Here is a 24,727-nt window from a genome sequence, read left to right on the forward strand (position 1 = left end):
GCTTCTGATGCTGGAATACTGAAATCAATAGGTCAAAAATACCCTATGTTAGGTCTAGTGATCACCCTAGGACTTACCTAGATGAATTCAGCAAGCCCAAAGGATCTGCCTCTCTGCTCCTACAGCTGACTTACACATCCCTAGCTGCAGCTTCCTCTGGGAGGAATTTCAGTGTCTGCACAGGCTGACAGCTGTCCAGAAACTTGCAGGCTGCTGCCTGAAGCAGCAGGGTAACAGCATACCGCAAAGGAAAAAACAGAATTGGCACACAGAGAGAGGCAGGTCAACAGGTTCCCCTTCAATACTGTCAAACTTTACAGAGCTTTACTTCAGGCTTCTGTTCTCTCCTCTGTAAGCATCAGTGAAAAGGAATTTGGAATGTAAAAAAATAAAACCAAGGCTCTTCTTCCCCACCCCACCCCCAGATGCCTCCCCCAAAAAGTCAGCATAAAAACACGTTAGAAATCCCAAGGCGTTGAGCTCAAGACAGCTTTGCTGACTGTGCTGTGGATTCCAAGACCAAAGGAGCCAGGAAGGGGGGCAAGACATGGCTCTAAGGATACAAAGGGTCAAACAGGCAAACACCAGCTATAGATAGCAGAATAAACTTATTTTCCATATGGTCCTTCAAGAAAGCTTAGTTTACAGAAAGCTAGATGCTTTCTCTCTCTAACTGAGAGTAGTCAACTAAATTACCAATAACAACCAATGCCAGAATCATGCACTTGTCAGATAAAACACTACAGTACATTTACCATACCTCCTTTCCCTTCCCAAAACATCCCATTTGAAACCTTCAAATAAAGCAAACCAACAGGTCAGAAAGGCAAAAATACAGGTAACAGAGAAAGGTAAGGAATGACCTTAGGAAGGAAGCAAGCAGTCTGACACAAGCCAACCACTGGAATTTACAGCAGTACCTAATTCAAGTTCCTTAAAAAGGTTTCAGTGCAGGTGTGTGTCAGGAATAAGTTATAGGTGCTCTAGAGAAAACAAGAATTAACTGCAAACTGAAGGGGAATACTACAAGTCAGACTTGCAGTCTACACATAGAACTAAGGTATTTGAGACTTCCAGTTTCAGCCTGACGAAGAAAGAATGCCATCTCTGTTTCAGGGAAGCACAGCCTTCACCAGTTCCTGTTTTAACATCACAGGTCCCATTTTTGTTCATTTCTTTTCATAAGACAAAAAACGTCACACCATGCATTCTTGTCCCATATGCAATGTATTTTAAAGGATGTTTTATAAAGAATAAGAAGTCTGAATTTATCACAGAATCACCAAATAGTTGTGATTGGAAGGGAGGTCAAAGCAGGGTCAGCTAGCAGAAAGAAATAATAAGCTACAACGGGAACAATAAGCTACAAGATATTCCAGGGTACTGCCTCCTGAGATGGAAACAAGCAGGGCTGGGAGCTAGCCACCTCTCCTCACCTTCCCCTCCTCCTGCTCATTAAGGATGGGTAACAGTGGCATTTGTACTTTATCACTGAAAACAGAAGCTGTCCGTAAGGGACCTGTATACAAACCTTTGGAAAAGCAGGCTTTTTCTTTACAGGAACAACCCCACTCACAGTGGAGCACCGCGTGCCACAAGGCCATTTGTATAAGTAACTATATTTAACGTATCATTCGGACACCTCATTATCAAATCAGTAAACTTTCTTGTTTATATACGTGTCACAACTTGGTATTTCCCAATTTAGGGGAAGCCTTTTTCTATTTGTTGAGAACCTCTTCCAGGCAATACGCTGTACCTTAACTGATGGGAAGAGTCTATTATTGATTCTTAATTAAAATTCCACATACAGCAAAACCAGGGCATCACACAAAAAGCCTTCATCTTACAACTTTAGTTTCAAGGGTGTAAAAGGTATAGTGAAAACTAACTCCTTCTCCAGCTAATACAAACCTGAAGCTTATCAGTAACTTTTTTTAATTGATAACTACTTGTTTTGAAACTAGAGAGCCAAGAGACAGCTACAGACAACGTCTGAACCTTTTTATCTATCAGTGTGACTTAACCCAGGAAGCACCAAAAGACGTGAGAAGCGTGAGCTGCAGCTTCAAAAGACCCAGTTCCAAAAAGAGCAAAGATAGTAATATTCAAGGACACTATTTTTATTGACTTCAGGTGAATTTCACCAGGATGGCTTGGGATACCCTGGTTTTAATGAGTACATACCATGACTACTAAATAAACTAAAAGAACCGGAAGCAAGTAACGTAACCCCTCTTGAAGCACGACTATTAATAATAATGCATCATGCTGAAGTGTTGTGTTTTTAATTACTATCAACTCAAACCCATAAGCAGAATTAAATGAGTTATATAAATATTACTAAATCACTCCTCCCTAGTTGTTAAGTAAACATTTATAGTCACTTGGGACCCTTTAAAGACAGTGATTTATTTAAACCGGGCCAAAGACTGAAATTAGCATGAGCATTTTATGTTCTGTTTTTATATTATATATCATCATGCTTTAACTATACATCAAAGATTTGGAGTCAATGCCATGAAGTCTGTTTTAGCTTTTATAAACTAATAGCCACATCAATGACAGAAAACATGATACTGTAAACATGGAAGAAGAACTGTAATATGACTCATGAACAGTCCCACTGACTTCAATGAAAGCTCTTTACATGTACGATTTAAGCTAAAGCTACATTACTAAAATCTTCATTTTTAAGACAAGCTTTTTATATCCTTAAGTGTTAACTAAATGTAGAGTGAATAGTAATGAGAAACTACTCAAAAAAAGTCAAAATTGTGAAAAAATGAGGAGCCTCAAGGGAAAGACATCCAAATTCTTACTTCTGTGGTTCGCTGGTGCAAAAGGTAAGCAAGAGGCTCAAAGAACAAATATAATCAACTCAGTGTTAAATTACAGCAATTCACATTTTCTCCCTTTCTGTTAATGTTCACTTAGTCAAAAGCAAAACCATAAATAAGCAGTTGCAGTACAAAATCTCAATGAATTAGCTACAAGCAAATTCCAGTAGAAAATTCTTCCCTGGCTACATCATTCTTCCTTTTCCTCTGTAGAAAAACGGGTTCTACATAACTAGAAATAATAAGCATTTGTCAGAGTCCTTGAAATTCCTCCTGCCTAGACACAGCACAGAAATAACCGTCTTATCATAAACCCTAAATATGCGAACAATCCTTTTCCCGAATTTATGCAGGATTGCAAGAACGATCTAGTATCAATTAAAAAGTTAAGCAACGGATTTGTTTGTTGATCTCCTTTTCCAACCCAAGCTTTCGTGCATTAAACCTCAGGTGCTGGGATTTTAATTAAGTAGGGTTTTTACATAGCTAATTATTTGAATCAATTATATTAAACTTAAAAGGACAAAAACTGTTAGTACAAACAAAGAATTTAACAGCTTGTTTTGATGCTGGAACATGATGTAAGGCTCTTTTGTGCAGCAACTAAAAAGCTTAAATAATCTGGGAGATCAGATGGTCCAAACCAAAATAGAAAATGCTGTACACAATAACCTGAATCAGGTTCAACAGTCCTTAGAACAGCTCATGTTTTCCATATAAGTTTCAAACAATCCCCCAAAAATTTGCATTTCAGCCTCACTCCACTGAATAATACACGTACTAATACGATCACTGAAATTCTACTTGTACACTTTTCCATCCGATCACTCCTAAAGCTTCTGAATTTTACCAGTCTATTCTTTAAATTAAGTCACATACCAGCAAGAGTAACAGGTTTTCCAGCAGAGCCATATAATATACAAGTGCTTCTATTTCCCTTTACATTCTTTGAGGGCACTGACATCAGCAGTCGCTGTTTTCAAAGGTCTTTAGACAGTACAAGAATTATGCTCTGAGCTGGTCTGGCTTCCTTATTTTTTCCCCTCTTAGCTATGTCTTCATCCTCATTCTACTGACAGTCATTTTTTTTTTCCTCCTTAAAAAAGCTTCCATGTCATTGTGATATATAGTTTTAAAAAAGCATCTAAGCCATACCATTTCACCAAACCAAAACATTTAAAGACCCAGATTCTAGAAACTGTGATCCTTCATTGTTTTCTTTGCTTAGTCTCAAGCCTACAACAGCACAATCATTTCCCAAATGCAAACAGTTGTGACAATTCTTCTCAAAGGAAAACAAAGCCAACACTTTTCAACTTACAACTGAGAAGTGTTATCAGGAGCACCTTAAGTGCTCATCCAGCAGGAGTAATATTCCATCCGTCTCCACAGCCAGCACTGCGTTCTTCCAGCAATGCTATCTGATGAAACTGTAACTGACTGTGCAAAAGGACCTTCTGCAAAAGCCACCTATTGAAGTTACTGGCACTAGGTTATTAGCCTAATGAGGTGTATAAACTTATCCAACCCAGCAGACAGCGTCCTACAGAATCACTTGGCTCCAGGTGGCAGCAACTGATCCTGTGCTACAAAAAGTACTTTGAATAATTTAGCCCATTATTACTCTTGGACATCTTCAGACTTCCCCCAGGATGTTTTACAGAGATAAGCAAACTCATACTAGACAAAAAGGGGTCACATACAGTTTCTCGAGAGTAAAGCCATATGCAAGTTTATAAATTTATTGCATCCTTCTCCCCAGTCCTCTGCACCTAGTTTATCTTGCAGGAATGTATCGTGTTCACATCTGTCACTCTTCGTGTAGATACAAGCAAGTCATAAGCACTCGCCTAAGAATTATGGTTATTTATTTCTGAATATTTAAATTCATAGAGCGGAATCACAGAATCATTTAGGTTGGAAAAGACCTCCATGGTCTTCACATCCAACCGTTAACCTAGCACTGCCAAGTCTACCACTAAACCATGTCCCTAAGCACCACACCTCCACATCTTTTGAATACCTCCAGGGATGGTGACTCAACCACTTCTCTGGGCAGCCTGTACCAATGCTTCACATCCCCTTCAGTGAAGTTTTTCCTAATATCCAACCTAAACCTCGCCTGAAGCGAACTGAGGCCATTTCCTCTTGTCCTGTTGTTTGTTGCCTGGGAGAAGAGACCCATCCGTACCTCACTATATCCTCCTTTGAGGCAGTTGTAGAGAGCAATGAGGTCTCCTCAAGCCTCCTCTTCTTCAGGCTAAACAAATCCAGCTCCCTCAGCTGCTCCTCATGGGACTTGTTCTCTTGACCCTTCACCAGCTTCACTTCCATTTCCTGAGAAAACTGTACAATTACTTTTAACACATTATCCTTCCCATAACAGCATTTTACATCACCTACATAAAATGATGTAAATTTCAAGACTATCCAGAAGGAGGAAGAAATAAATTTCCTGAACAGTAAGGTGTAAATAGAACACTTGGTTAACAGAGTTCTAGTTAGCTTTGTATACTAACTTTCTAATCATATACTCAAGAATTTATGAGTGCTTTAAGTTAAGAATGCTTTTTAATTTTAAGACAAGCATTAACTCCCTTCAGTACTACCCAATGTTGCAGCTAGCAGGGGACATTTGAAATGTTTTGATTTTGATACTTAGAAAACGTTACAACAACTTACTGGCTTTAGTAACTGGGATTAATTTTTTAAAAAGTCTTTAAAAAAGTTTTGAACTTTTTATATTTAAAACAAGATCATTAGGCTTCCAGTATTTCTAAATTTATTACTCATTTTACTGCTAACTTGCAAAGTAACTGCATTGTTTTTGTATAACCCACATCCCACCCCATTAAAATTGAATCAAACACCTCCAAACACCAAATACAACTCCTGAGAAGTCTGCAAACTCCTCCAGTTTATGAAGTAGGATTCCTGGGAGAGGTATAATCCAATACAATACTAATATGCAGCCGAGAGCCACAATACAAAGAGGGAATGGCAGACATGGTAGCTGGGGCTCATCTTAACCCAAGTTCTGACTCAAGACCACACCACAATAGTACTCCCTTTGGGAGCACATTCAGGTCTCATTCAAGCACAAATGCATTAAGCAGAACATTATTTGCCCAGAATGACTGCTGAATGGATTAAAAATAAATACAACACAATGGAAAGAAAGCTATTCTCAATAGAGCTAGGTGTTCTAAATAAAGTCATAAAAAGCTTAAGTAGATTACTTGTCTCCTCTAGGGTTTAGTGACCTCTGACATCTTGCTGATCTGCAGAGCATCTGATAACACCAGCAATTCTAGAAATTTGCAAGTCCTGAAAAACGTGTTTCAGAAGTTATTAGTAAAGTCCAATTCCTCCTCAGTGTTACTTGCTAGAATAAAGCATAACAAGGACATATGTATCTTTCCGCATGGAACAGCGTAACTGCTTGAGAGAAGCAGCACCGTGATGAGGAAGTGCTTTGACAAATGTGTATCAGATCTCTCAGATTCTCAAAATGACCACTAGTGCTCTTGTTGCAACAGCAACCATGCAGTCGTGAATGGAGTGGAGCTGTCCTGTCCTTTTCCACTGTGAAGACAGTTCTCAGCAGCTTTGGTACCAGCACTCACCTGACAGAATTGGGAGGGGAAGCGCAAGAAGCATTTCACATCTCTTATTCAGAGACCTTCGCAGGCAGCAGTAAAATTAAGAACCTGGTAATTTTTAATGCTTGCTACTTGCTTATTTATTCATTAGCAACAGCTAATGGAGTTGTTCACAGAAGCTTTGAGAGAGAGTATCATAAGAGAAGGCATCTTTCCTCCTGTGGGGGAATGTAGAACTACTAAGGATGACTTCAGTAGGAGCAAGAAAGGCGGCTGCTAAAGGATTTCCCTCCTCCTGCTGTGTAGCAGGGGACAAATGGCATGGCTCAGTTCTATCACATAACCACTAAACACATTTATGTAAAGATGAATTTGCCTAGAAAGGCCTACAGTGTATGCTGATAAGGCAACCAAGCATTTGCAAAACATGCAAGTAGGAAAAACAGAAGCATGCAACTGTTGAAGCTTATTTCTTTTGATCCTACTGATACAGCTACTGCTTCACTTCAGCGCAGTTAGCCACCCTACATGCACTCCTATAACAGTTATTTTTGTGTTGCCAATAAGAACTGTTTCTATGAAGAGACTCTTCACAGGGTTTTAAACTTTGCAGTAGTTTTAAGTAGGCATGAAATTTCAAAATTTCAGCGAAACTAAACATCAGAAGCTGCCTTCTGAAACCAAGTTTAACACGTAAAGCATTTTTCTTCTTCGTTTACAGGGCTCTTGGATATTTGCCAGTGGGGCTCTAATGTCAGTGCTGTAGCATCCAAAGGGCTATTTTAAGCCATTGCTGTGCTGACCATTACATTTTTCAAGCACGAGAACAGCTTCCTGAAAAATAACGATTGTGAATGAATGTTTTTGTTGTTAATGACACTGTAAATATCTTGCTTCATGCTTACGTGACATCTTTCAAAATGCAGCTCAAATTAAGAACATGGTAGTAATTACACCTTTCCCTACCTCTCAACTTTTGTTATTCCACAAAGAAACACATCCTCGCTTTCCAGCTTTTAGCAGCCCATGTGATCAATTGTGATCACTCACGCTTCTATAAACAGTTTGGGGTATGGCCTTCTTCTGTACCTCTTTTTCCATTTGACTCCATCAGTTCCTTCTCCTGCCCTCATACTTCCAAACTATTTTCAACAAAAGTTTTTTAAAAAGGTATGAAGAAGCATCCTGTCTTCAATAAGTGCCAGCACCAGATAACTCAGAAGCTGCTGCAGAAGGAAACTATGGGTAACCTGTCTCAGAAAAAATACGTTTACCTGCACATTTACTGGTACCAGGTCTTGATCTAAACTAGTTTTCATTTATAACCTAAAATACAAAACAAGTATGTGTTATAGCTTTAGGCTCCTTCTGAGTCACGGTCTCAACCAGTAGTGAGATGGAAGTTTACCATTCAGCTTTAGAGATTTGTGTTTCTTGTTTTAGGTACTACTTTGCCATTTTATTTTGAATTCTTTCTAATCGCAGTAGATCATACTTAGTCATTAATTAAAATACAACACTAACTGAATTCTACAATGTCCTAGTAAAGGCTACAGCAACACACCAGGCCTTAACTCACTAGTTTTTTATTTTCAAAGGCTTGAGTTCGGAGCAAGCAAGCCTACTCTAAGAGGAGAGGACAAAGGACTTCTGGTTAAATAAGTGTGACTCTCTAGGAAAACAAAGGGAAAATACAAAAGCAGGTCTTCCCACAGTGTGACATGGCGAACTAGCAGCACACAAACATGATATGGTTAATCACAAACACTATCCTTTATCTTACCCCTTCCACCACTTCTAGTCACCAGAGAGACTAGTTTTTCTGAACCCAAGTCATTATTCTTCCAGCGTTCTGAAGCAAAAACAGGAGATGCTGAACCAAACTCCAACAGAAAAAGCACAACACAGCGTCAGAAAATAAGAACTGCGAGAAACTATTCCAGGCTTAAAAACAGGATGATGAGGAATGAGGACTTCATTTTTCTTAATGAGTTGCCTCAAGCAGCATAACCTAGCTCTGCAAGTGTTAAACTTTGCCATCGTTATCAGGGAAAGAGCAGAATAAAGTTTCCAAGCCAGTATTTAGGTAAGTATTCACAGCGACACAGAGAAGCTTCAATACAACAGTTCACATCAATCATTACCTACAACTCTTGAAGGCGATGGCTACAGCAATTAAAACAGCCACTTCCAAGAACATGGCATCCCCGAAACACTAGGACATACTTAGACTGTACAAAACCTACAGTAGGTGGCCAAAAGCTTGTCATCTTCTTCCACTTCTTCCTATTGCAGAGAGCCTGTGTCCATAAAGTACTGAGAGGGACTCATCCTTCCAGAGAAATGATACTGAAGATAAGAAAAGCATGGCTGTTTCTAGATGCCTTCCTTGTACAAAGCTGAAGGTTCAGAAATCTCCATTGCACAAACCTCTCCAGAACATGAACTGAGAGTTTCCAAGCTCTCCACCTCACGTGCCATATGCAGCTCCCCTCTTCAGTGGATGCCTCCTCTATTAGTGTTGTTATCGATTACTCAATTAGATGAAATAACACAAGTCTGCCTTCAAGACAACCAAGACACCACGCCAACAGCAGCCATCCTGCCATTATGCCTTAGTTTCAGACAATTTTTGTATTTAGTTTTCAGAAAAGCCAAGATGCAAGAGACTGCCTTAATTTTCATGTTTCATGGTCCGTGTCTGTGCAATCTTAATGCAACCCACTAACATACTTACAGACAAATACTGCCTATCTTTTGAGACACTGCACTTCAAACCATTACTTAGCCATCTGAGATTAAAAACAACCTTTGTTAGTACCCAAGGACAGTCTCACAGGAACTGGTCACATTCACTGACAGACACTATAATTAAATAGTATTTAGCCATGGCTAGATTTTCTTTCATTAAGAAAAAAAGGCTACTTACTTTTACCCGCAATTATGTTTGGTACATTTCTTTCGTGGTCACTTTAGGCAGACTAGACTACCTATGGTAATTACTTCTTCTAACTCTTATTTCTGAAGCGAAACGTTTCCAGCACTTTTTTTTAAAATATAATCATCCCTCTTCATTAGAGGCAGACAACATATGCCAGTGGCTGAACACAAACAACTGATAAGCACAAGTTGAAATATCCAGCGTTTGCCAGTCACATCAGAAGTATTTTGCACGGGGACAAATAATTTCATTAACTTCTTTATACACTTTATCCTAAGATATTAAATTTATATTTGGCATAAGAAGTGTTACAGAAAAATACTATTAAGCTATAAAATAATTTCAGTGCAAGTATATCCTGACGTACAGACTGGTAAGTCACTGAATTGAATATGTTAATTGAAAACGTTGATGTTTTGGAGAAAAATGAATTGGAAGTTACTTTATTTCTTTTCCTATCTTGACATTCCTATAAAAATAGAGGTTCATACAGTGTGATTTTCCATTACACTTACATTCTACGATGGGTGTTCGGGAAAGCAAAAGTTCTTAGTAGACTGGATAGGATTTAAGAAGTTCTAGCAACTAAAGATCTACATACACATACTACGATTCACTACAGAAGATTAAAACTTATATTTGAACATTTCTGAACACAGACCTCGGTGTCAAGCTGTCCATGCCAAATTGTGCAAAGCTACATGGCAATATTATCAGACAAACGCAGCCTGCGTGACTGTTCCATTTTGAGAAGGCAATTTTAAAGAGTACCTATAATTTCAGTGAATTGCAGGTATTTTTAAAAGCCGAAGTGGAATAAGAAAGAAAAGATGTTTGGGATTTTGAATAACTGCCTGTGTCTTACATTGATCTTCAGTCTATATTTGAATATAATATACACAGGCCATTTAACAGAGATATCCCAATATCCAATGTATTTGTTGCTGTACATTTTAAGAATGAATATAAATATAGATAAATAATACACTATATATAGATATATAGTAGTAGTACACTAGATACTTATATTTTTTTATGTTCCTGAAATATCAAGGGTAGTTTAGACTACCTTGCTTGGAGGCTGGACTAAGAAGGATCTCCTCCTAAAAATAATTTTAAAAAAGCTTCCTTATACATTTCTTCAACTAAGAGGTACTAAGATGGAAGGTTGCATGGCTTTCTTAAACATTGTTTAGTTTCAACACATTGTTTAGTCTCAACACAGTCTTCTACGTGAAAATATATATGAACAATTACAGCAGAATTTCAATGTCCCTTAAAAAATTCTTTGGAGAGCTGTTTGTGACACCTTCAGAGAAAACACTTTCATCCAATAGCTTCACAGGCACTAAAATTCCATGTTTAAAGTATTTTAAGCATTTTGACAGCAAATATGCACATTAAAGATTCTCAGCGAGCAGATTCTCACAGTCAGACAAATGCAAAAAAAGATAACTACTGCTAGCCACAACTGTCTGCTATAACAACGTTAATATTTATTTTTCCACTTCCACAGATCTCAGTATTCTTCAGAAGCCAAAAATATCCTCATGCAAGTCATCAACTGCCATTTACATGTTAATTTCCAGTGAAATGAAAAGACTGCTCAATTACACTGCTGTGCTCCAGCACAAGCAAGCAGCACTAAGAATACACACATCCCAAGAGCTAAGTCAGTGAAACCTCAGAGAAGAGGCTAACCTATGCTTTCATGACAAAATGGTGACTCAGGTTTCGGTGCAGCAGTGTTGTAGAGCCTCCTTCGTTCCTAACAGGATGCACCTCTACAGGAATACACAGATTACTATCCTGCCTTGCTGCTCTGTTTTCATAAACCACTGAAAACTTGTTAAATTTTGCACGTTTTAAAGGACTGCTATCTTAAAATCATTTCAAAAATAGCACAGAAATCAGACAGCAAGTCTTTCAGGATCATCATATCCCTGCTCTTGGTTATAAAGCAGGGAAAGCAGAACCCCAACTCCTGACTAGGCCCTTTGGCTACTATCCCTCTCTCCTCTAAGAGGCTGAGTTGCCAACAACTGCGTATACTTGGCTCAAACACATACAGGCCTGACACCATTTCACGCCGACTGAAATCCCTTTCCCCTCTAAGAAAAGAAAGAAGGAAACCAAAAAACCACCATCATAAACATTTCACACCTCTCTCTCCAATCAAATCCACGCTTGGGAACTCCTCTTTTACAAGCCGTTAGAGTTGGAAAAAGCCCTAAAAACTTGGAAAGAAAGAAAAGAACATGGAAGCACATGCACATCCTGCCCCATTCCCTGGGCACTTATGAGTAACTTGCCATTTCACCTAATTTAGGATATTAGGCCTACTAAAGAAACACTTGGCAGCACAATGCACCGATCCATTCTTAACATAATAACCTCATTCAATAGATTAAAGAGGTGCATTTATACCTTAAATTCATTTGAGTAGTACAGTAAATTATTTAACAAGTACTTAAAATATTAACTCATGGCTCATTTTATTTTCACTTGGTCTTATTTTTGTGTGAATGCAAGAAGTGAAACACCAACAGCAGCAATTGCTTCTCTTCTCACCAGCAGTTTTTGTGGATTTTTTTTCTTTAAAAAGAAGTGAGATGTATGTATTCTCATGTACATATACATACACACACACACGTACACAGATAAGCAACATTCAGAATTTTCGGTCCAAAAAAAGTGAATCAAAAAGTTCTAACATTTCAAGTTAAGGTCAGGTCAAGATTTTCACTGAACAGCTTGCAACATAAGCCATAATGCCGAATAGAAACTAATTACTACTCCAGAATCCTTCCTTGCCAGATTTCAGAGATGCTCAGAGTTCGTGAGGATCCAGCACTGCAAGTGACATCAAGGGACAACGACAATTAATACCTCCTTAAATTCATGGTACCAACAACCGACTTCCTCAGAGAAATAAAGAATCTCTTCACATGATACACCAGCACACTATTGGATGTGTGTATACACAACAGTCTCATAAAGCTACCAAGCTGAAAATAATCTCTCAGGAAATCGACAGAAGCTAATTTTTTGACGAAACTTATCCCAATTCAGTTGCGATACATGCCAAACAAGTCATGTATAATTTAAATCCTGCCTAGGAAGTTTTTGTTTCATCTTCTTTGAAAGAGAGATTTCTAAACTGCAGTCACAAGAGCAGTCCAAACAACCACACATGAGTTATTGGGCTTTATCACGCTCTTGATTAGCTGTAAGAGCACTAAATATTTAGAAACACAAGCTTAGCATGGTTAAGTTTTGAACTGATTTCTTGCATGTAAGTTATGACCGCCAGCAATCATCTCTCTTTCATCCATACACAATTGTGACAGAGTTGGGTGAAGGGCAGGTCAGGGGAAGCTTAAAAGCGTAAAAGTTCTCTCTCATCTTGACAGGGATTTCATCCCTCTCCAGTGCATAGGGAGTTCAAAGTCGCTGGAAGAACATTAAAAGGTATTTCTATACCATGCATTTGTTTACAGCTATGTAATGGAAAAAGCCATTCCTAAACCAAGCACAAAACTCATCACAGGTACCAAGCACCAAGCTCCACAACGTAGCAGCATATGGAATGACAAGGGTGCTGACTAGGTACATCAGCACTGAAGATTGATGCTTGGTACCAATAACGAGCACTGCTACTGACCAAAGACAATCGATTACAGATTAAAAAATAAAATAAATCAATGCTTGCAAAAAAAACGGCCTAAGCTACATGTAGTTTGAACCTTCAGATCTTCCAGGAATGAAGCAAGTGTAAGGCTCAGGATACAGAAATAAGCATATACTAACAGCACTCTCAGAACTACATTACCATATACATTTTTACTAAAGAGCTATTATTTAAGGCACAAAGACACTAAGACTGTTGTTGAACGCCTATCTGCATTTTCAGCTGCTTTAAGTTCTGTCCCTAATACTTAGTGCAGCACTTTCACACTGTTGCTTAAGCAACTGACGCAGAAGTCCAAATCTGCATTACACATGAAGAAATCAGAGTTGCTGCTGGATATCCATGCTAATTTAAACACCAACAACAGAAAGAAGGCTGGACAACGCGCACACAAGCTCCAACAGTTTGCCTGGCCAAGTGGTTTAGCACATTTAAACAGCACGTTAGAAAACTCCCTACAAACAACTTCCAGTTCATATCAGATTTCTAGTTCCTTACTAGAAATAGCATCTACATCTTTTTAACAGGTCCATTTCTAACTTTCAGTTAAACCTAAACCTACAGGGGATCTTCCTGTGTCTGTTTTTGCAAATTATAAGTGTAATTCTCCAATATAGATGAGAATATAACGAATATAGAACAGATAACCAAGACATCCCTCATTTTATTAAAATATGATGCAGTTTTCTGAGAATTTCCCTCAGAAAAAACAATCATACCCACATCTGTTGTGCTTCGTGGATTACAGGCAGCTTCTCAGAAAGTGTTAAATTCCTAATCCCCGGTGATAATAAAAACCTCAAAGTGCTCTACTTCCTACGCTATTCTTCTACTGCACTTTCAGAATTCTGCACCATTGCAGCATCTACAATACCTGTAACCCCCAGCAAGGAAGGTTAAAATAAAGAGCAGTTTGTTTAGGTAACAGTTCTACGTTGGACAAAGAAAAATTGCTTTGACTCTTCTGGACTATTGCTGGCCCTGCACTGCAAGGAAAAAAAAATACAAACTGGGGTGAGAACTTCAAGCTTGAATGCCTGCAATACTTAGCTATACATCCTGACTGTCAAAGGTACTCAATATATGAAGTCTCATCAATACCATGCACCTCATAACAGTATAATAAAAGCTTACTTAAAAAAAAGAAAAAACATTTTAAAATCCCATAGAAGCACACACCAGGCTAAGTTAATTACTAACTCAACAATAAAAGGTTAAATTGCCGATAGCATTAAAACAGCTTAGATGAAGTCAAAACCACTAAGTTAAAGACTGTGGAGTAGGAAAAAAATCATGAGTCATACCTGAAATACAAAAATCGAAAGTGTTTGCTCAGAGAAAAATGGTAAGCAAGCCTAAAGAGTCACAGCACACTACCTAATCAAGTGTTTGTGAATTAGGATGCAAGTATAAATATTTTCATAAAATGGAAGGGGTTCAGCTATTAAAGCACAATGCTGTATTTCAGCTGTGATGAGTCATTCTTAATCTCTGCAGCACCAAAGTGAGAAACCCTCATTTAGTAGGTACCAACAAGTCGTTTAGTCCACAAGGTAGCTAACAATGATAAAACAGCCAGAATATCACGGCGAGAGTCACACATTTGCATGTATAGGATCATTAGGGTTGACAGGCAATCTCTGCCCGTCAAACACTAGGAACTACTCGATCTCTCGGTGAAGTCTGGCTTCAATAGAAGATGGAGACTTTTGCATAGGACTGCACCACAAAGCAAATCCTGCTTCAAACGCTGCTAATTCACACCAGGTGTTTGGAAGCTTGCACGAAATGGGCTGATAAGGGTTTCTACCCCACAACTGACTACAGCATAAATAGTATCTTTGTTAGTTAATTCCCCAGTACAGACCAAGAGTTAAATTTCTGTAAGACAGTAAAGCCATAAGGACAAGATGCCCCGGTTTGATGCCATATATTAATTACACTGTGTTTCCATCATTCAATTCGTAACTCTGTACATGTTTTAGAAAAAGCTAAAATAAACCGAAGGATATCTCCAGTCACTCAAGAGGTCTTTCCGTCTTACCTTTAGGTTCCGGTTTCTTGTACAATCACACTGAGAATAAACTAGTTCCTTATTTACAGTGATTGTTACCATGAAATAATTTACTTAATAATCTTGCCCATAATCTATGCTCTGTAAAGCATGCTTTTGCTTAATATCATTGCCTTTGGTGGCCCAAGTGCAGTAAATGACAGGTATAGGCCCATTTTTTAAGCAGCTATCAATATTTGTTCAAGTAAATACATATTACACACACAGCACATTTCATTCTCATAAATTAATCAAGAAGAGAAGAGAACGAGGGCATAAAAATCAATGAGGACAAATACACAGCATTCTTTTCGATTCTTATGGTTTACCTACACTGAACTGCAGACCCAGATCACAAACTATTCCAAAAAAGTCATACCAAGAACACACCTGCTATTACTATACTGATATTTGGGCGTCCATAATTTCTTCTTCTAGTACTGTATACAAGCAGCACTATTTACAGCTGATCTACTTCCTAAGCCTTTTGAGATCTAATACCATATATTCACTATTATCCTTTGCGAAGTGAAGAGCATTATTAAAGCTCTCTTCATAGCATAGGTGTGCTATCCACGTGTCTTTTTACTTGTGTTTAAACAAGGTACATTTTAATGGCTCCCTCCCACCCACAGAACTCTGCTTACCAGGAAGCATTACAGGCATTGCTCTGTTGTGGCATTGCCTAGGCCACGGTGACTTGTGGAGGCTGAACCACTTCACTACCAATGCAGACTGACTGGCAGATTCCAATTTCCAATTTAACCTGTAGTTCAAGGAATGCAAATCCTGAGAAAGCAAAGAGTGCTTTTCAGCATTGAACACTTAACCTTTTGTTTGTCCGTTTTCACACACGCAGATATTTAGCCTACTTACACACTGACGATTCCAAAGAGCAGCCAAAACTATAGTGCTAATGAACATTTTCTGGAAATCCCATTAAAACCCGTCTGCTCTTCCTGTCTTTAATGAACACAATACCATGCATGCAGAAAACGCATCCACAAGACACCGGGAAGAGGTCCATCCAAACAGATATCAACACTTTTTGCCTGCATTGAGTTCACCCTTACTGCAACTACACAGTGCTGGCAAAGCAGCTGCTGTCATTACACAGGGAGAAATGTGCTAACTATCCCAAGCTGTGGTTTGGGATAACCACAGCCCCAGTGTCACAAAACTCGGCTGATGAGTTACGGTGAACCAAGGCTGCTGCAGACACGGGACAGCAGCACTCTTGTGCCTACAGCTGGCCAGCAGACACACAAGGTGCAGACCCTGAATTCCTCCTTCTTCACTTAGAGCAGAGAACTAACCAAGTCAATTCTGCCAGCGGTAGGCATTTTCTTGCCTCAGATGGAAAAAAAAAAAAGCTGAACTTGTCAGCACCACACAGCAGTAACTGCATTTTCTTCACCGAAGGACTCTTCACTCGCGCAATCTGTCATTAACAAGGACGGTAACTATTTTCCCAAGTTCCATAAATAGCCAAACTGAAAATACGAACAGACTTTTTAAAAAGTCAATATTCAGGAATTCAAGTTGTGTCATTTTCAAATGACAACTCTAAAGCAAGCTTAACCTCTGAATAATGGAAGACGGTGACGTTGCCACTAGGCTGCACCTAAAAAAAATAACGACCATAAATCCATGCTGAGCCACCACAAATGCTTTGTTGTGAAGCATCTTCTAAAGGTTATCTTCCTCCTTTTGCTCAAATTTACAGAAGCAAACTTCACAGCAAATGAAGAAGTCCATATAAACTCTGAACAGCATGCAAAAAAGCAGTTATTGCATTAAAAATAACATTTAATTTAAACTTCCAGTTGTGCTTCAGTACGTTCGTTCATGCTGCCTACTAACAGCTTCAGCAAGAACCCAACTGCATCTGTAAAAACCTGACCAACCTTCCTACTTGTGCGTATGAAACCTCATCCAGTTTCCAGTGTACTCTCGCTTTACAAGCCACTACTAGTTACTACTAGCAGAGATTCTACTACTAGAGATTCTTAAAATTCTGTTCACAGGTCTTTCAATTCTCATGCTCAGCTTTAAAATTCCAGTTGCTCCACGGATTTAGCAGGCCAGAACACATGGTATACAGAAAACATTTCCTCCAAAAATTTCTGTTGCTGTCTCTTCTGCTGTAAAGATGTCTTTTACTAAAAAAATTCTCTCAAAGAGAATTACAGGAGAGATTGTCAGATAATAAAGAATACTTCAAATACCTATGCCAATTTTATGTGTTTATCATCTCTTCCTCCTTCCTCTTTTGCTTCACTGCTAGATGAAATGCACAAACAGGTGAAAACAACTTGCATCAGGTGAAAGAATGAAAGCAACTCTACAGGAAATATCAAGGACAGGGAGACAGTTATTAGTTCTCACATCTTTCATTCATAAAATCTGCTTTTGAGTAATGGTACTCAAATTCAGTTTTTTGAATTAATTTACAACAGCCCTTAGAAATGGTATAAATATGTTGATTTTTAGTTTTTGTTTAAGTTACCTCTGAATTGGAATATTTATATCTATCTGTACAAATTCTTACTGCAAGTGCCTATAACATAAAGCATTGTCTATAAAGATGTAAAATTGATATATTTTGCAACACTAAGTATAAATACTCAAAAGAACTTGCTGCGATATAAGTATGTTTTCATACTTAAAGGTTTCAGAAGCATCGAAATAAAAAATCCCCTTCTACAGTTCTAGAGATTAAATACTGAGCTGAAAAGACCAATGTCTAAAATGGATAGAATTCAGTAACAGAACTGAATAAATTGAGGTAACCACTGCAAATTTAAGGGTGTAACTCTATAAGAATCATATATTAAAACGAGTTCATACTACGGTTCAAACTAATAAAAACAAGATATAACATCCAAAAAACTGGCTGGCATTTTTGTAGATTGAAATATCAGAAGAGAAGTCTACCAATATGTAAACATCTATGGCATACCTGACAGGCTGAAGAGATACTAGTCGGAAGAAATTATTATTATAAATACAGAACCTGACTGTATTATTTGTATCCTCCTTATTAAAGTTTGTAAATTAATTTTCCATAGGACGTCCTGCCAAGCAGATCATTTTTAATATCTCTTCGAGTCATAACGGTGATTAAAAAACCTGATCCATACTGGGGAAATAAAGGTTGCTGTTTTCAAAGCAGATACGCCCCACGCTGCCTATATTTAAAAGGCCATGCCCTGATAACAGGATGCTGTTTACAGTTCTTTTGATGCCTAAAAATGAGAGCTGAAGACTTAAAGATACTGGTATGTCTTTAAGTGCAATTATATTCGGGTTTAACGAAAGCTGGGAGTTAATCTAAACAAGGTATTACATAGGTCAGATGTTTCTTCAAAGGCACACTAAATGGAATTTTACAGCTTCTTCACTGGCCCAATTATGTCAGTGCTTGCTTGCTTTCCTCCCCTACCTTTTCCCTCGCCAGGTTTAGAACCACTTGGGATGTATTGATATAATTTTAAATGAGATATATGGGTGCACGAGGGAGAAGGAGCAATCAGGATTTTACATGCACGCACTTACATGTATTTATTTATAGTATAGCTCCTCCTTTAATGTTTACGTACTCTTACAACATACTACAACCTTACCTCTTGTAAAATAGGGAATAATCTAACGAAGAGGCAAAAAAACCTCTCAAGAGTACTCTAGTTACAAACATTCAATGGCCAGGGAAGTAAATGAGGAGCCAGAGAGAGTAACAGCACGCCCCGCACTACCTGTAGGGAGTGACAAGATCTGAGGTCCAGACCAAAAGAAATTCCACGGTCAAGACAATACGATGCCTTGCCCTGAGACTCCCTGGGAGCAGAAACAGAAGCAATCTCACCAAGTTTTCAGTTTTACAGGCAAATATACAGGGAGAAGCTCCACCATAAATTATCCAAGCAAACTGATCACCCCTGCTATGCAAAACACACAATTATTTTTGGTCTCCATTTAATAGAGTCATATCCTGCTCTGTGTAAAGCATCTAAATGATTTTCCAACTGCAGCTAAACAAAAGTATAGCCTACCTGGAGATGACAGATAGAACAAAGACACAACGTGCATGGGAGAAGAAAGGATATGATCTTTAGCTGGCCAAATAACAGAGGAAGAAGGTATTTCTGGCTATTGTTACCCTGAGGGATTTAAACATGCTGGGAAAAGCTACCAATCATGACAAACAGCTAACATATGCTCTTAAAATCAGGGTACAATCACGTGCTAGATGTGATTTTCCAAAACACTGAGTATCAATGAGCTTAAAATTCTCTTACTTAGCTAGGATCTCCTGAAAGCTTAGGGATTTTTTTTTTCCCCCATTGGTTGGTTAAAAAAAAAAAAACAGGATCAGTGTCCGAGTTTAGAAGATCGAAGGAAGGAAAAGCAAATAAAAAGTTTGAGAAAATTGACTGCTAGTAGCACAATAGTGACACTGGGAGCTTTAACACCTCCATCTGTCTTCTACCACCTTCACGTATTTATTGACTAAAAAACATGATCAAAATCAAACAGTGTTGGAACTTGTCTTCCAGCACTCCTCGAAGACAAGCTGCTACTCATTATAGCTCTCTGGCATCTTAGAAAGATGTGATGAAAGCCACTAAGACAGTCAACACCTCATGATCAACATAATCAGAGACTGCTGATAGAGTTAGTATTTTCAATATTAAGAAGCCAGCCTCTCCCAGCAACCTTTTTTTTTTTTTTAAATAGAGTTTGGCCACTGATATTTCTCTTATTTCCTGCCTCCCATCCCCACCTTGTAAATATTCGGTGTTTTATTTTGTCTTCCTCCCCAAGTCTCAGCTTTTTTTTTTTCTAGTGCTCTTTTCTGTCCTCCCCCCATTTTCAAGGTATGTTACTTATTTTAAAGTTATCTACTTCCCCCATTAGCGTAGTTTCTTCTTAGACAAGAAGTTCCCTGGGAAACCACCACAGCCTTCCTGTCCATTTCTAAATGCATATCACCAGAGGTCCTCAATAGCTAGGAATTTCCAGATATAATGAACATTAGACAATTGCACTGTAAAACTGCTGTGAAGATGGCTTTATCCTGCGCACCCAAGGGCCTTCTGCAACTGACACAGCTTCTTTGCACACATCATCAACGAAATGAGAATATTCACTAGCACACACCATTAAGATCAAGCAGTCTTCATTTCTTTGAAAAAGTGGAGGTGGGAGAACATGTGTAGCTTATTACTCTGACTGCACAAAATAGGTGCACCAGATTCAAAGGCTCGCTGCCCCTCCACAGGCCTGAGCGGCTCTCACAAAGGATTAATGCTTTGAAGCAAAACCACCAAGACCAAAAGTGCCCCAAGTTCAATTTGAAGAGCCACAACAGTGCTGCTGAATCTCCCTTTTCCCACCATACTCATTTGCCTAAAGCATCTCTTGGCTGTCAAAGAGAAGGCTTCTATATATACACCACAGACTCACAACTGGTTCAACCTGAGCGAAGTCAATACTTGAAAAGAAAAGCTGAGGCAGGATGAAGTCTAGGCTTGTGGAGAAAAAGTCATCCACCAAAGAATAAATATTAATTATTTCAGTATAATAAATAATCTAAACTACAATCACCACTAGCGTACCCACATTCCACAGTATTCTTTTGTCTTCCTCTATACAATGGGAATATACACACTGTCACAGATTGTTAAACACAATTTACCCACGCAGTAGTTTCGGAGCATAATCAATACAACCCACCCCCTCAAGAGAAAAACAAGCGTTTTAATGTAATACCTACACGCGCTGGGACCTGAGAAACGGTATTTCTAATTAGACAAAGACACCGCGCCGCTTCACCTCACAGAACAGCTGGGAAAAGAGCTGCAAGTCAGTGCGTATCAAACTATTGGACGTTATCTTTTAAATGAAGTTCCAGGCAGCCTTACCTCTCATCCTCACCATCTACGAGGGGCGTCGTCAGCGGCAGCACCTTCAGCGGGAAGAGGGAAGCAGAGGATGGCGCGCTGCTGCTAGTGCCGTCGGAGACGGCTGGCGCTCCGACGCCGCTCTCGCCACTGGCAGCTTGAGGTAAACCAACGAGGGAAGGTTCTGTGGGGCGTCTGCCATCTTCGATTTGGCTTCCGACTGACTGAGCTAGTGATTGTGCGGGGAACTGGGCAGAGCTTAGCGGTATCTGCTGCGGCACACTCTGTGCCACCGGCATACCTATACTTGTTGATATCAACGGAGGCTGACTAACACTCGGAGCCAAATTCCCGTTCTGCACAGCCGAAGCCTGCGCTATGTTCTGTGGCTGTCCCAAACCTATAGAGGCAGAAGGTATGCCAGGAGGCACAGCTGAACCAGCTTGACTCGGTGCAGGAACAGTACTAGCAGAAGGTATAGGGCTAACTGCAGGCAGCTGCTGGCCGGTCATTCCTTGGACCACCGACTCCACCGCTTGCGCCTGCGGCTGCACAGGTAACAAAGCGTTTTGTTGAGCAATGACCATTTGCTGGGGAAGGCCCGAAGCGCCGGCCTGTAACCCCTGCTGCATTATTCCTGTCTGCACAGGCTGCACCACTTGTGAAGATGGAGGAGCAGCTGTCGACGGCATGACCGGAGGTGGGATTTGGTTTGCAGCAGGCGGTGGTTGCACCACAGCGGCTACGCTTCCTTGCTGCCCGACGCTCAGCATTTGGCCGCCGGTACCTACGCCTGGTAGGGCTGCTGGAGCGTGCGCGACAGGCTGAGCTGGGGCAGCAGCGGGGTGTGCTTGTACCGCAGGCTGCATGCTCTGGGCCTGGGCGACAGGAACCGGCGGCCCCGCTCCTACTGCGGCAGAACTGGGCTGCATAGCAGGCGCCGGGGGCTGGAGGATCTGCTGATGCTGGATGTACTCCGGCATGGCCCCTGTAACAGAGTTTTGGTTCACCGGCTTAACGTGACCTGCGGCCATCTGCGTAGGAACCGTTTGTTGCTGCTGCTGCTGTCCGTACTGCAACTGCTGCTGTTGTACAACCGGCAACGTCTGCACGGGCTGCGCCGGCTGAGGGTACGGCAGCTGCTGCTGAGCCATGCTCTGAATGGCAGGCTGCTGGTGGCCCAGAGACGGGGTTACTCCTAGGATATTAACCGGGGCTGGCTGAACCCCAGGAACAGTGGTTAGACTGGCCTGTGCAGGAGGCTGGACCCCTGGCTTCTGCTGCGGATAGTTTACCTCTTGAGAATGCAGCTGGACTTGTGCAAGCTGTGATTGAGAAACACTCTGTGGTATACTAGATGCTGGAATTGCCGGAGGAGCAGCGCTGCTAAAATCCATCTGCTGTGGACCCACACCTTGAAACGCTTGCTGCTGTACCACAGTAGGTGCTCCCATTTCTCCACTTCCCACACTTTCTGTATAGTGACTCAGTGTGCTTACATTGCTGCTAACAGAACTCCCACTGGTGCTCTCCCTTTCAGAAGTCACTTCAAGCGGGTTTTGTTTTATCGTCTCTACTGCTTTGTTTACTGCTACTCCTTCTGAAACTGCAGCAGTGCTTTCTTTATCATAGAATTCAGTGCATGTCCATCTACCTTTTTTGAAAGGTTCGGAACTAGAATCTAATTTTACAACTCTAAACCTTGATGTGCCAGATGCAGGCTGCTGCTGGCTTGATCCCACTGCCATTCCTGCAGTTGGATTAGTAACGTTGTTAATGACACTAGAGGAAGCACTCGTACCATTGCCAACACCACTCAAGATATTCACATTAACATTGCTGCTAGTTCCAGGCAAAGCATTTACATTACCAGTACTTGTGATGTTGCTTAAATTTATAGTACCAAGCATGCTGCTTGCCACACTAGAGCTACCACCGCCCATATTATTTAAGGTACTAGTTCCAGAAGCAGGACTTACACCTAAATTGCCAGGAGTGCTCGTAGTGCGGATATTAGACGCGACAGATGCGGGGGAACCAGTGGATGATGCAGCAGAACCCGGTGCAGTTGATATAACATTGTCAGAGCTTCCAGTTGTTGATAGTTTTCTAAACGATGGACTGGGTGGTGGTCCTCCAGAAATCGGGGTACTGCCCACCCCAGGATGCGATGGATGATGGTGTCCGTGGTGGTGGTGGTGAAGATGATGGTGGTGGTGAACATGATGGGGGTGAACACTTCCATTGATCACAACGCCCTGCTGTGGATGATGAGGCAGAGAAGGGTGCTGCTGAGGAAGGTGAGGCTGGTTTGGAGAAACAGCCCCAGGAGTCTCTGCCTCTTGGAAGTTATTTAAAGTCTCTTCAGAGGAGCTCCTCTCAGGTTCTCCTAAGTCAGTAGCCCTGGATAAAGAAACATCCAAGATTTCTGAAGAGGACAGGTCTTCAGTGTGGGACTCATCCAGGTCATCGTAGCTTTCGGTATCTTCGGCTATGCTGTTATTAGAGCTCATGCTAGCCGATATTTGAGCAGGGGTCACGCTGGTAATCTGGAAGCCACTTTTCTTTTTCATTTGAGCTCCAGTCTGCGTGAGAGGCTGTGGCTGGAGCTGAGACTGCGAGAGGAGGTTCAGGCTTTGTGGAGGAGGGGGTGTCGGCTGTGGACCCGCCGACGAAGATGCTGCAGGAGATGGAGGCGGCGGCTGGACCAGCAAGGGCGGCTGATAATCCTCGGCAGAGAGGGCAGCGCTCCCGACGCCGGTACCTGGTGCAGTGGGAGCAGTAACGCAGCTGCTGCCGCTGCTACTGCTGCTGCCCCTTCTAGGAAACATCGCCGGGTGCGCCATCTTCCTAGCACTAATGTCTGCGGCTGAGTCAGGCTGGTGCATTGTATCGGGCGGATTTTAAGAGTGCAGTCCCCCGGTATGGAGAGAGACAGACACACAGACACACACACACACAGTTAGCTCGGCAGCAGGGCACAGACACCGCGCACAACCCCCCACACACCCCATACCCCCCCCCCCCCCCGCCCCAGCTCCCGCAGCGCAGGGGCTGAGCCGCCTCGGCACCGCCGCTCGCCTCCCCCTCTCCTCCTCCTCCTCCACAGGGAGGGGGCGAGCACCGGCCCTCCGCCGCCCCTGAATGTGACACTTCCACCCCTCCGCCGTCCGCTTTCCCCCTCATACCCCCCCCCCCCCTCACACACACCCCCTTTTCCTCAGCCACCCCCAAACTCCCCTGGCCCCTCCAGCCGCGCCTCCCCCGGGGCAGGAGGCAATGCCCGCCTCAGCCCGGCCGGCGGCGGGGCCGAGCCCCTTCCCTTCCCCTCATGGAAGCCGGCAACCGGCAGAACCGCCCTCCGCCGGCAGGCCCGGCGCCCCTCGCCATCGGGGGAGGAGGAGGAGGAGGAGGAAGGCGCGGATACGTACGGGACTGGCGCACGGCAGGGAGGCAGCGGCAGGCTGAGCCGGGCAGGGACATCCCCGTCAGTGGCAGCCATGGAGCTGAATCATTTTGGGGAGCCGAGAGACGGAAGGAGGAGGGAAGAAAAGCGGCAGCCCGGCGAGGGAGTCCATGAAAAGGAGGGAGGGAGGCCGGGGGAGCCAGGCAGGCAGGCAGCCGCTCTCTCCTCCCTCCGTGTCTGGCTGTCTCTGGAGGAGGCTCCGCTCCACACGCTCTTCCTTCCCCCTCCGCC

The 24,727-nt window shown here is 41.5% G+C and overlaps 1 protein-coding gene across 9 annotated transcripts in view; it reads right to left on the reverse strand.

Moving 5' to 3' along the window:
• TSC22D1 (TSC22 domain family member 1) overlaps positions 1 to 24,511 on the reverse strand; it is an 86,867-nt gene extending 62,356 nt beyond the window's left edge. For 7 of the 9 annotated variants that reach the window (XR_005815391.1, XR_005815389.1, XR_005815388.1 and 4 more), the window contains exon 1: positions 21,052 to 23,909. Coding sequence is in view for 4 of the 9 variants with exons in the window: in XM_040541654.1 (XP_040397588.1) it covers positions 21,052 to 23,876 (2,825 nt within the window). In the remaining 5 variants the exon portion in view is untranslated. Of the gene's footprint in view, positions 1 to 77; positions 97 to 21,051; positions 23,910 to 24,461 lie in introns of those variants that run through there. The other 2 variants (XM_040541663.1, XM_040541690.1) reach the window with 2 other exon arrangements.
• Positions 24,512 to 24,727: the final 216 nt, after the last annotated feature.

Source organism: Cygnus olor, chromosome 1, assembly GCF_009769625.2.
Source record: "Cygnus olor isolate bCygOlo1 chromosome 1, bCygOlo1.pri.v2, whole genome shotgun sequence".
Classification (NCBI taxonomy): Eukaryota; Metazoa; Chordata; class Aves; order Anseriformes; family Anatidae; genus Cygnus; species Cygnus olor.